The sequence below is a fragment of the Peromyscus eremicus genome, chromosome 12 (genome assembly GCF_949786415.1).
Source record: "Peromyscus eremicus chromosome 12, PerEre_H2_v1, whole genome shotgun sequence".
NCBI classification, from domain to species: Eukaryota; Metazoa; Chordata; class Mammalia; order Rodentia; family Cricetidae; genus Peromyscus; species Peromyscus eremicus.
Window position 1 is genome coordinate 10,920,871 of NC_081428.1, and position 12,782 is coordinate 10,933,652.

The 12,782-nt window shown below is 41.7% G+C and overlaps 1 protein-coding gene across 3 annotated transcripts in view; it reads right to left on the reverse strand.

Annotated features, from left to right (window-relative positions):
• Nucleotides 1–6,758: 6,758 nt before the first annotated feature.
• Nucleotides 6,759–12,782, reverse strand: part of Map3k7cl (MAP3K7 C-terminal like) — a 39,890-nt gene continuing 33,866 nt past the window's right edge. For 2 of the 3 annotated variants that reach the window (XM_059277152.1, XM_059277153.1), the window contains one exon: nucleotides 6,764–7,203. In XM_059277152.1, the coding sequence (XP_059133135.1) occupies nucleotides 7,023–7,203 (181 nt within the window). In that variant the 3' untranslated portion in view covers nucleotides 6,764–7,022. Of the gene's footprint in view, nucleotides 7,204–12,782 lie in introns of all 3 variants that reach the window. The other variant, XM_059277151.1, reaches the window with a different exon arrangement.

Genomic DNA, 12,782 nt, shown 5'->3' on the forward strand with positions numbered 1-12,782 from the left:
GTCAGCACTGTGGTGTTTCCTTAGCCCAGGAAGGCTTGAATTCACTGACCCAGGCTGACCTTAAACTCACCTCCACCTTTGCACTTTTGTAAGGGCTTCCTGTGCTCATGTGTGACGGTGTCCGGTGTCCGTGTTCCCAGCTCTGACAACCATCACGCTTCAAAAACAGCAAAGATGCTGGGTGTGTGTGTGGGGGGGGGGGGGGTGCAAGCCTGGAATCCCCACATTTGGGAAATCCTGGCATTTTGGGAAAGTGAGGCAGGAGTTTTTATGAACAGGATGATTATGGATATCTCCACATGGAACACGCTCATGGAAACAACAGAAACTCAAGACTCTTTATTCTGCTAGGCAATGTGGTGTTGCTAAAGGCTCGTCTATTTTCTAAGAAGTGTACTCATTAACCGACTTTAAAAAATGCACATCAGTTGCGTCTTCTATCATCCATCCCTCCATCTACCCACTAGAATATACAGAGTACAAAAAAATTCTCCATAGCCTTCTAAGTAACCTAAAATGAGGTAAACCATCAAAGAAAACCCTTAAAAATCCACTATCTTAGCAATGACTATGATGTTACCCTTGTAACATAACACACTTGAAATTCTTGCGTAGAGCCCCTTTGCTGTTAGGATTAAGACCAAAACAAAAAACAAACAAACCCCCATACGTAAAATGTGGTTTGATCAAATCCACCCCCACCCCGTTCCATCCCCTCCAGTTCTTCCTTTTCCCTCCCAACTTCAAACAAACAAACAAACAAAGCACGGAGTCCATTTAGTGTTGCCTGTGTACACACGGTGTGGGGCTTGCATGGCCTCTTGGAGGACACATCTCTGAAGAAAACTGACTTACCTTTAGCAGCCATCAGTTACCAATGGCTTCTCAGGTAGTGGCTCATCTACACTGGCCTACCATCAACTCTTTAAAGTAGTTCAGGGCCTTTTCATGGGTGTGGGGGGGTTTTTGTTTGGTTGGTTGGGGGTTTTTTTGTTGTTTCTTTCTTTTTTTTTTTTTCCGGTCTAGATCTTCTCCACCTGCCTTCTCTGCCTCCATAACTCTTACTCATCCATCAGATCTTATCTCATTACTCATTACCAAAGCATCAAAGATTCCTCATCTCATCCCTACTCCCTTTTTATATGCACTCATAAATTATATCTTTTTTCCTGTTTGGCTCTCACCCCATTTGGCATATTACTTATCTTTTACCGATGAAATGATCACCCCCAAATTTAGTGGCTTAAAGCAACAAGTATTTACTGTCTCAAAATTCCCAGGAACCAGGAGCTGGAAGCAGCTTGCCAGGGTTGTGCTGGCTCAGTCTTTGATGAGCTTTCTGGCAGCCTGTAGACACCTGAAGTCCTGCCTAGGGCTGGAGGCTCTGCCCAGCTCATTTGGTCATTGTCAAGGACATCAGTTCTAACCCCCGGGCCTCTCCACTCTCAGCTCGACTCTTCACAGCCCAGCAGCATACTCACCAGGAAGAAAGGACAAGGATGTAGAGGCCACACCAATGCCTTCTATGCTGTGTCTTCCAGTCTGGCCCCTCCCTACATACACACTTAAAAACACATTTTAAGTCAAATGCAGACCATCAGAAAGAAGAATTGGCATCCACTTCTTGAGGGAATTTTTTAGAAATATTGTAAGCTGCCCCACATGATTACTTAAACAAACATGTGTCTTCCTTCCTAGACTAAGAATTTCTTGGGAATAGGACCCCCTACACACACCACTCCCACTGTCCTCTGCCCGAAGCCTGAAAGTACCTATGTATGGAAGGAAAGAGAGTGGGATGGAGGAGGGAGGGATGGGAGGCAAGGACAGAGAGATGGGGGTATGTGGGAAGGACATGAGTGGGAGTGGAGGTGGTATGTATGTAACTGAATCCTAGATCTAGAGAGTTTTGTATACACTGTGAAACTTTAATTTTCTAGTTTGAGTAAATGAGTATAAATAGAGCCACTTGGTAGGGACATATGCAAATGGCATGATGCATCCGATACGGCAGATATAATTTCTCTGCATATAGCATGAAATACAAGGGGACTCTAAGGGGAGGGTGTCTACAGAGAGGGACAGCAAAAGAAAGAGGAGAAAAGACAGAATACATATTTTCTCTTAATGACAGAATCTAGATTTAGTTATGTATACTCATGGCTATATAGTACGTGTACATGTGGGGGTACTGTGTTTCATGACATGAAAACACAAGAGGGGTTATTTGGGGGTAGGAAGGGGAGAGGCCGGCCACAGGAGAGTAGGAAGAATGAAGAAGCAGGGTAGGGAAGTAAATGTGAGCAGAGTACAATAAATGCTTTATCTATTTCATATGAAAATATCATAATAAACTCAGTATTTTGTGTTTAATTTAAAATTATTTCAAAGGTGTCTCTGTTGTGCAATATATAGCATAATGAACTTGTGAAAATTCTTCAAGAACTAGATAACACCCTGTACTTAAAGACACAATGTAGAACACCAGATATTGTAGCCAGAAGTTTCTCAGTCTCGCATGGAACTGCAGTCCCACAGCCGCTTATAAAATAATTACACAGAGGCTTATATTAATTACAAACTGTATGGCCTATGGCTTCAGCTTCTTGCTAGCTAGCTCTTACATCTTAAATTAGCCCATTTCTATTAATCTATATGTTGCCACGTGGCCATGGCATTACTGGTCTGCTGGCATCTTGTTGCTCCTTGGGTGGCAGCTGGCATCTCTCTCCACTCTGCCCTTCTTCTCCTTTCTGTCTCTCTGCTTGGATTTCCCACCTGGCTATAAGCTTTCTTGCCATAGACCAAAACAGCTTTATTTATTGGCCAATGGGAGCCACACATATTCACAGCATACAGAAAGACATCCCACAGCAAGGTATAGTGGCGCACACCTTTAATCCCACCACTAAGGATGCAGATCTTAGTGAATGTAAGGCTAGCCTGGTCTTCATAGTAAGTTCCAGGCCAGTCAGAGCCTCATAGTAAGACCATGTCTCAAAAATAAACAAACAAAAAAGATAGAGTCTGACAGAGAGAGGCCACTGAATCGTGCTCTTCTTCTGTGTTTAAATCACTTATACCATCTATTTGATGTGGATTCCACTTCTGGTGTATTTCCCATCCCTCCCATCTATTGATACATTTCCATGGCTACCACTCCAGGACCCTTGCATATTCCTATGAGCTTCCACCAATTTCCTCTCTCTCTCTCTCTCTCTCTCTCTCTCTCTCTCTCTCTCTCTCTCTCTCTCTCTCTCTCTGTCTCTCTCTCCAGGGCAATCAACTCACCACAACCAGACTAGTTCTCTGTAATTCTTTACACCATTTGCTTTTGCGGTCTCTTTTGCTGCTGTATTTGTTAAGTGTATAATAGATCTCGGGGGTGAATTGCACTTGGATTTCAAGTCCATTCTGTTCCTTATTTGTACTGAATTGATAATACACCCAAGCCCTCTGTAACTTAGAGAAACAAGCTCGGCCAGTTCCAATAGATATGGCCGCTAGCCACATTTGATCACATTCTTCTTTTCATGTCTACAAAAACTAAATGGCCCACAAATAGATCTGTTAGTGGAGCAATTGCAAAATATAATGAGATTTTCATCGTTCTTTAATTCTAGCTCTAAGGCAAGCACCTTCACACTATTCCTAATAAGGCCTCTGTGTTGATTTTTAACATTCTGTAATATTAACAATATTGCTATATCGAAATTCTTTCATTCTATTTTTCCTTTTTGTGTTGCTGGGGATTGGCCCTAGGGTCTCACTCAGTGCCTGGCAAGTACTATACTACGGCTTTCTAACGTGAAGATGGCAAATTCTCAGTGAACTGTAGTAGATAGATAATATGCGGTGGTAAGTAAGGTTTGTGGGAAGTTGTCAAATGAATGACAAATTCTGCCTTTAGGCTTCTCAGACTTGCAATAAAGTAGATGATATTTCATGTTTTAATAAACTGGAATCTACTGAAAATACATACACTCAGGGCAAAGTTTGCTTCTGAGAACAAATATGTATATTTTGGAAACATTGGATAAAGGTTCTCATTGAGACTAGCAGGGTTACAGGTGTTATTCATACAGTGATTCTGGGCCATAGCCTCAGTGACATCCTGTGGTGGTGTGAATAGGAATGCCCCCCATAGGCTCATAGATTTCAATGCATGGTCATTAGGGAGTCCCGCTACTTGACAGAGATTAGGAGGTGTAGCTTTGCTGGAGTAGGTGTGGCCTTGCTGGAGGAAGTGTGTCACTGGGGGTGGGCTTTGAGGTTTCAAATGCTGAAGTCAGGCCCAGTCTCTCTCTCTTCCTGCACCTGCCAATCTGGATGAAGAACTCTCAGCTCCTCTCCAGCATCATGTCTGCCTGCATGCCACCACACTTCCCGCCATGATGAAGATGGACTAATCCTCTGAACTTGGAGCCAGCCCCAATGAAGTGCTTTTCTTTTCTCAGAGTTGCCGTGGTCATGCTGTCTCTTCACTGCACTGGAACACTGACTAAGACACATCCCAACAGTTTTGCCTCCTCTGCTCCTCATCCTGCCGGAGTGGGGACCTGGGAGCTATTTCCCTCATCCTCAGCATGAGGTCACAACTGCTTGCGTTCTGCAGATGCAGCCACTGAGATCAAACCCAGTGTTTGAAGCTTAGTGAGTCACTCTTCTGCTGCCGCTCTGTGAGCCCTAAACTGGGGAAATTTGGTGAGCAAGATCTCTTTCCTGTTAGTACTTCCAAGCTTCACAGTTACTACAGAACAAACAACAAGAATAGGGTCTAGCCAGAATCACAAGGGCTTTGTTTTGTTTTGTTTGTTTTTGCTTTGGGTCAAATACTAAAGCAACAAAAGGTGTTCAGACTTCACAGTGATAATGACCTGCAGAAAAGCTTCATCTCTGTAAGAGGGAGGCCTCACAGCCTCTGAACCACATATGAAGGAGCCCCTGGCTACCCATTCTGTGCCCAAGATCCCCAGTGATTGGTTCACCATGAGGGAACATTGCTCTTTGTCCTGTTGACATGTCACTGAATGGGATAACTTTTTTTAGGGAAGGCTGCCCTGAGTGTGGTATCATTCTTGGGCCCTGGCCTCCATACCAGTATTGTCCTCTACCCTAAATGTGGCAACCAAAGAAAAGGGCCAGCACGATGGCTCAGCAGGTGATTGCTGCCAAGCCTGAGGACCTAGGTTCAATTCCAAAGATGTACAAGGTAGAAAAAGAGAAGTGACCCAAGAGTTGTCCTCTGACAATCACATGGGCTTCATAGCACACACATACACACACTCACACACATGTGCAGGCACATAAACACACAAATAAATAAATATATTTTTAAAAGGACAGAAATGTCTCTAGACACTGTCAAATATCCCCTAGGGGACCGTCATGCCTGATTGGGAACCACTATCAATATCTAAGGTCAACTTAGTACCTCATAGTCAGTATTAGTGTTCTGAGTATTTTAGTGCCCCATGGTCACTGTTAGTACTCTGAGTATTTTAGTACTTCATGGTCAGTATTAGTGCTCTGAGTATTTGGTACCTCATAGTCAGTATTGGTATTCTGAGTATTTTAGTACCTTATGGTCAGTATTAGCACTCAGTATTTTAGTACCTCATGGTCAGTATTAGCGCCCTGAGTATTTTGGTGCCCCATGGTCAGTATTAGTGCTCTGAGTATTTTGGTACCTCATAGTATTGTTGCTCTGAGAATTTTAGTACCTCATGGTCAGTATTAGTGCTCTAAGTATTTTAGTACCTCATAGTCAGTATTAGTGCTCTTAGTATTTTAGTGACTCATAGCCAATATTAATGCTCTGAGTATTTTAGTGCCTCATGGTCAGTGTTAGTACTCTCAGTATTTTAATACCTCATAGCCAGTGTTAGTGCTCTGAGTATTTTTGTACCTCATGGCCAGTATTAGTGCTCTCAGTATTTTAGATGAGAACCTAATTGCTTCCCTAGAAAAAGACTTCACTGCTTTTTCAGCACATGCTACTGAGAATAAATTCTAACCAGGGCAACTCCTAGCACAAAGGGCTTAAGAATGAAACAAGACTCGGGGCTGCACTTTTGATCCATGTTTAATGAAAAAGAGGTCACGTGACTAGGAACAGACACAGAACAAAGATGGAATTTACAAGCACGTTCCTGTCAGATACTACAGACCTAGCACATTTCTGGAAACCCCAAAGACCACAATAGTGATGTCATTCCACTGATCTTCCATGGACACAGACCAGGGAGTGTCTGAACAGCCTCTTCCCACGTTCCCCAGGCCCAGAGCCCCAAGACACACACAGCCAAGGCAAATGTAGCCACTGGGTGTTGACACGAAGTGAAGGAAGCGCAGCCTTGAGTCTTTATTACACAGCAAGTCAGCACTGGCCAGTGAGCTTTGGGCATGGACACAATGTCTGCTAACATTTTCATGAGAAAGCACTTCGGCAATGCCACCCTCTATTCTTAGGACAATCAACCACTGAAGAATTACATCTGACTCTACCAACTTCAGCTATGTGGAAAGAAATTTCTATGGTTTATAGTTGAGCAGCACTGAAATATGAAAAGGCATAAAAATTTAAAATGCACAGCTGTGAAACTACAGTGAACATCCTACTGGCTTGTTTTATGACTTATGATTTTCAGTGGGACTAGTCAATATTCCACTTTTACTATTTTTTACTTTAATGTATACTATGATCATATCTTTCTAACTAATATATATATATATATATATATATATATATATATATATATATATATATATATTTGGAAAAGAACTCTGATCTCTGAAGATATATACTGGTGATAGCTTTGCGTTAATGACCTTGCTTAAAATAAAATATCCCTCTCTCAAGCTGGAAGCGAGTCAGCACTAAATTCATTCTAGACATTTGCCATGTGGGTAATAAAGAGAAGCAATACATTTTGCTCTCTGTCCCTTTAAGATACAAATTTTGCTGGCCAGCGCGTAACAGCCAGCAACCTTGTATGCTCACATTTCATCATCGGCTAGAGTTAGGAGGACCCTTGCCTCTTCTGATACTGGATTCTGAGTTTTTCCAGTTGTTCTACACACTGAGACTGGGCCATCTTCAGCGTCCGGTTCTCCTCCGTCAGAGCCTCAAATTCCCGAACCAGCTGAGCAGCATCCAGCTTCTGCTTTTCTGCCTGATCCAGCTTGGCAATGAGCTCCTTTCTGAAATGCAGGGCACAGGGCAAGAAGCACAGGCTTCATTGCAAACATATCCAGAATCCACACTCACACTCTGCACCTCTCGGTGCTTACCCTTCTGGCTGCCAACGGCATACCTTTATTTCCCTTCTTTTTTTTTCTCTTCCCTTCTCTTTAAGTGTCTTTATTTTTTTCATTAGTTTACAAAGCAACAGGTTTCCTTTCACATGGGATTTTCACACCTTTCTCACTCTCCCCTCATCTCCGACCCTCTGTCCCCGACTGTACCCTTTGGCCCCCAGGCCCCACTTCCGTTTTGTTCTATTGTCTTCTCCACACTTCCCTTAAAGCCTTTTCTTCCATTCTCATGGACCACTTTCCAGGTTCCTGGCCTTTACGCATTTACGTCCTCCTGGTTGTGTATATTTAACAGTCAGAAGTTAGGACCCACATGCACTGTTTGTCCATCTGAACCTGGGTAGTTAGGACCCACATACACTGTCCATCTGAACCTGGGTAGTTAGGACCCACATACACTGTTTGTCCTTCTGAACCTGGGTAGTTAGGACCCACATGCACTGTTTGTCCATCTGAACCTGGGTAGTTAGGACCCACATGCACTGTTTGTCCATCTGAACCTGGGTAGTTAGGACCCACATACACTGTTTGTCCTTCTGAACCTGGGTAGTTAGGACGCACATGCACTGTTTGTCCATCTGAACCTGGGTAGTTAGGACCCACACGCACTGTTTGTCCATCTGAACCTGGGTAGTTAGGACCCACATGCACTGTTTGTCCATCTAAACCTGGGTAGTTAGAACCCACATACAGTGTTTGTCTTCTGAACCTGGCTTACCTTGCTTGTTATGTTTTCCGGTTCCAGCCATTTTCCTAAAAACTTCATAATTTCACTTTTTCTTTACAACTAAATAAACCCCGTGTGTATATGAACCACACTTTGACTGTCTGTTTGTCTGTTTATGACATCTAGACTGGTTCTTTTTCCTTGCTAATGTAAAAAGAGCCATGATCAACGTGGATAGGCAAGTATCTCTATAGCAAGATGTAGAGCCCTTTGGGTATGTGTCCAGGAGAGGTAACTAGGTCATAGGCTAGTTCTATTTTTAGCTTTTTGAAAAGCCTCTCACTAGTTTCCATAGTGGCTGTAGTAGTTTACACTCACATCAACCGTGGATGAGAAAGGGTCTCATGCTACAGACCTAAGTTGGCCTGGAACTCACTACGTAGCCCAAGGTGACCTTAAATGTGCAGCAATCCTCCTGCCTCAGCTTCCCAAGTGCTGGAATTATAGTTGTGAACTACAATGCCTACATATTGGTCTTCTTTTTTATTTTAGTTTATACAAAGTCATAAGTTTTAGAATCTTTTACTTAGCACCTCCACTAGATACCTCCAATATGCTACATATATTCCAAAGACCCATAGGCCTTTCCATCATCCGAACCAGTGATCTTTCAAACTATTTAGTGTGTGTGTGTGTATAGGTGTGCATGTGCTGCAGTCTGCAGTAGAATCAGCTCTATCCTTCCACTGTGGGTTCTGGGGATCCAACTCTGGTGGTCTAGCTTGTGTGCTTTTACCTGCTAAGCCATATCACTGGCCTGTGATCTTGTTGTGGAATATTTGCTTAAATATACAAAGATGTGCTGCATTTGTTTAACTATGTAAAGATGTCTTGCATTTGTTTATGTTGTGGAATATTTGTTTAACTATGTAAAGATGTATGGCATTTATTTAATTATATAAAGATGTGTTGCTGTCTTATCTTGCCTGCCTAAGGTACTTGATTGGTCTAATAAAAAGCCAACTGGCCAATAGTGAGGGAGGAGGTATAGGTGGAACTTGTGGGCAGGAAGAGTAAGTAGGAGGAGAAATTTAAGTTTGAGGAGGAAAGAAAAGGAGACACCAGGAGCCAGACTGACAGACACAGAGGAAGCAAGAAAGTAGGACATACACAATGAAAGAAAGGTGGAAAGCCTTGAGGCAAAGCATAGATGAGTAGAAACAGATTAAATTTAAAGTGCTAGTGGGACAAGCCTAAGCTAAGGCCCTGCATTCATAATTAATAATAAGTCTCTGTGTCTTTATTTGGAGCAAAGAAAATGCCAGCTACATGATTTTTTTTGTTAACCACAACAAATGAAGTGTTGACTGCTTAAAAAACAAAACAGCAATGCATTTCTGTTTCTGAGAAAGAAGTTATCAAAGTTTTTATAAAAAAGGTCAACAAGTTATTGAAGTTATTACTTTAGAAAGGAATGAAAAGACCATCAGTTACTAATGCAGCACACACTAAGGCCCCGCCTACTGTCTTGGGGGGGGGGGGGAAGCTACTTTGTCTCTTACTGGATCTTTGTCCTTGTAACTCAGTGCTTAGCTTCCTTTGTTTCAAATATCTCAGTTTAACAAATCTTCATCAGGGGTTGGGGCTGGAGTTCAGTAGCAGAGCACTCACCAGCCATGCTCAATGCCTGGGGTTTGATTCTGAGGATATTATTTTCCATGTCTTTCTCTAGTCCTCACACATATTCAGTAGACCCTTAATACCCATCAGGCATTGGGTCCAGAACCCCCATGGATTTGCTGATGCTCAAATAAAATAGCATAATATTTTTATGTAACCTGCACATGTCCTTCTGCATATTTACAATGCCTAATACCATGTGCATGCTACATTAAAAAAAAAACAATTAAAATGCTGTTCTGTACTGTTTCAAAAATGGGACAAGAAACACACCCTAGCTGCACAGCATCCTGATGTTGATTGGATCATGAATGTAGACCCCTGCACAGGAAGGACCACATTCCTGAAAGTCTTCTCTTTTTCTTCTTACACTGACCTGATACTATATAAGATAAACAGAAGAATGGAAAGAATATATTCCTTAAAAAAAATAATATTGATATTTATATTGGAAATAAGTCCAGGGCTACTAGAACAAAAACCTTTTTTGATCCCAAACTCTATCTGAAATGTTCCAGTAATCAATAAATAGCAAATGGCATGACTGTCCTGTTCATTTGTATCTCCTAAGCCATTGGAGTATTTAAGACTATTAGTTAAAAATTAGATATGATAGATGCATATGCCTGTAATCCTGGCCCTTGGAAGCCAGAAGTAGGAACTGGTGGTCAGCCTAGGTTACATAGAGAGAGACCCTATCTTAAGAACTAAGAAGTAAAAAATACTACTAGTTAAAACACACGCACATTAAAAAAAAATTTTTTTTGGACACAAATCCAGACTATTTCAACCCATGTATACTCATTCATGAATTATATGTGTTTGTTTATTCTGTATATTACAAAGCACATCATAAATATGGATATGTAATGAGGTAACATGGGATGCTAGAAAAGGTGGGTGAATGAAAATCTGGAGGAACAATATACTCACACGTTCTCAAGGTGTATTCCCAGAAAATCTTACAAACTACAAAGGGTAGATGAATGGAGAACATGGGGTGACTATTTCAGCTAAATCAACAACACTGTCATCACTACTGAGGAGACAGGTACCATGTGCCCTGTGAGGAGCATGCATTATATCTGTGCTCTCGCCTACCCAATGCAAAATGCACATGTTACATCTAAACATGAGGAATATTAGACAATACAAGAAAAAATATCCCTCGTCGCTCAGGAAGAATAAAGCACATTTAGGGAAACTTTTAATAGTCAATCCAGTAAAAGACACATGAGCATTTTTAACACTTCCTTTGGAGTTTTCCGTATGTTTGAAACCATCAAAATGACCTCTGAAGGAGCAAAAGTAGAATAGAAATTCTAGTATTTTCTTCCCATGCCCAATAGACTCCCTTAGTGACTCAATTGGGTATCGGCTGAGCAAAACCAAGCGTTGTAAAAGAAGGACCCAGCAGGACCGAAGGGGAGGGTGGGGGACACACGGGCACATACACTAAGTTCTTGGACTCCAGCTGATCTCTGGATCTTCTAAGATGTTTAAAATAGAACAAGCTCCCAATAAATACTTGACGAATGAATAATTGAAGAAAAAAAAAGTACTTCAGGGAAAGATCATTTATATCTTGAAAGAAAGGAAGCCTAACTCAAAGTGTTCCATTTAATTAAAAAAGCCACACAGCTAATAAGAAAAGGCAGAAATCAAGGCTGTCCTGACTCAATGCTTAGTGCTCTGTGTCCCTGAGCACAGTTAAAGCAGAAAATGCCGATAATTAAATATTGATTAGTAAAAGTTCTCTTGTAACGATCTTAAAGAAATTAATGAGAAAAAAAAACTACATGGGGTTGCAGAAGAGAACTGTGGCAAATCCTTCACCCATCAGGTCATCCCTGGTCTGCCTGGGGTTCCCTCCCCCCTTTAAATTACCTACACCACATAAACCATTTAGGTCTAAATAGAATTCTGCTTTCACTGCATGGTCTGGGGTGTAGTACCAGGTCTACCTGCGGCATTTTCTTAACTCCTTGTTTGACTTCAGTTATCCCCTGATGCCATCTATCTGTCTTTTGTTTTGATTTTATAGTTGACCAACCACAGAATCATCAACTTTATTACTGCAAGGAATGGTTGAGACTGTCTCCTCCCATCTCTCTGCACTGGAGAACGTCAATAATAATTTCTTCTCTACTACAATCAAGAAGCCTCAGCTAATAGGTTTCTGAATTAGCCTCATGTAAGTAATTATATTGATAGCCAATAAAAACTGCCAAGATGTCTGCTGTCTCTTGTTTGGGACTTATTTATTTAGACATATTTACGTTCATCCATTAGCAAGTTGTGAGTAAGCCTCAGCATATCAAGCTACTGAAACTATTTTATAAACGGATGATTCCAAGAAGAACTCATTATTTATAATGAGGTAAAATATGGTCCTGACTTTGATTTTTTTTCAGGCTACTATGTCTGTCACTCATACAGTGTCTTATGATGTGGGGTGGAGGGCCGTAGGTATAGGAATCTTGCTATAGGAATCTTACTTTTATGCTAAGAACCGGTAGTATAACAGTCTACGTTGATGTACCTTAGCAGTCTGAAGGATCTTGTGGTGGTATTGTGTTCCCCAAATATTGTGCATGCTAATAAACTTATCTGGGGTCAGAGAACAGAACAGACACAATATTAAACATAGAGGATAGACAGTGGTAGCACATGTCTTTAATCCTCGCATTCCAGAGGCAGAAATCCCTCTGGATCTCTGTGAGTTCAAGGCCACATTGGAAACAGCCAAGCATGGTGACTCACACCTTTAATTCCAGAAAGTGAGCCTTTAATCCCAGAGAGAGATGGCAGAAAGCAGAAAGGTAGATAAGGCATGAAGACCAGAAACTAGAAGCTTTTGGCTGGTTAAGCTTCTAGGCTTTGAGCAGCACAGTTCAGCTGAGATCCAGTTGGATAAGGACTCAAAGGCTTCTAGTCTGAGGAAACAGGATCAGCTGAGGAATTGGCAAGGTGAGGTGGCTGTGGTTTGTTCTACTTCTCTGATCCTCCAGCGTTCACCCCAATATCTGGCTCTAGGTTTGTTTTAATTAATAAGTACCTTTAAGATTCCTGCTACAGGATCTACTTTAGGATCTACCACAAATCATCAGGTGTCCCC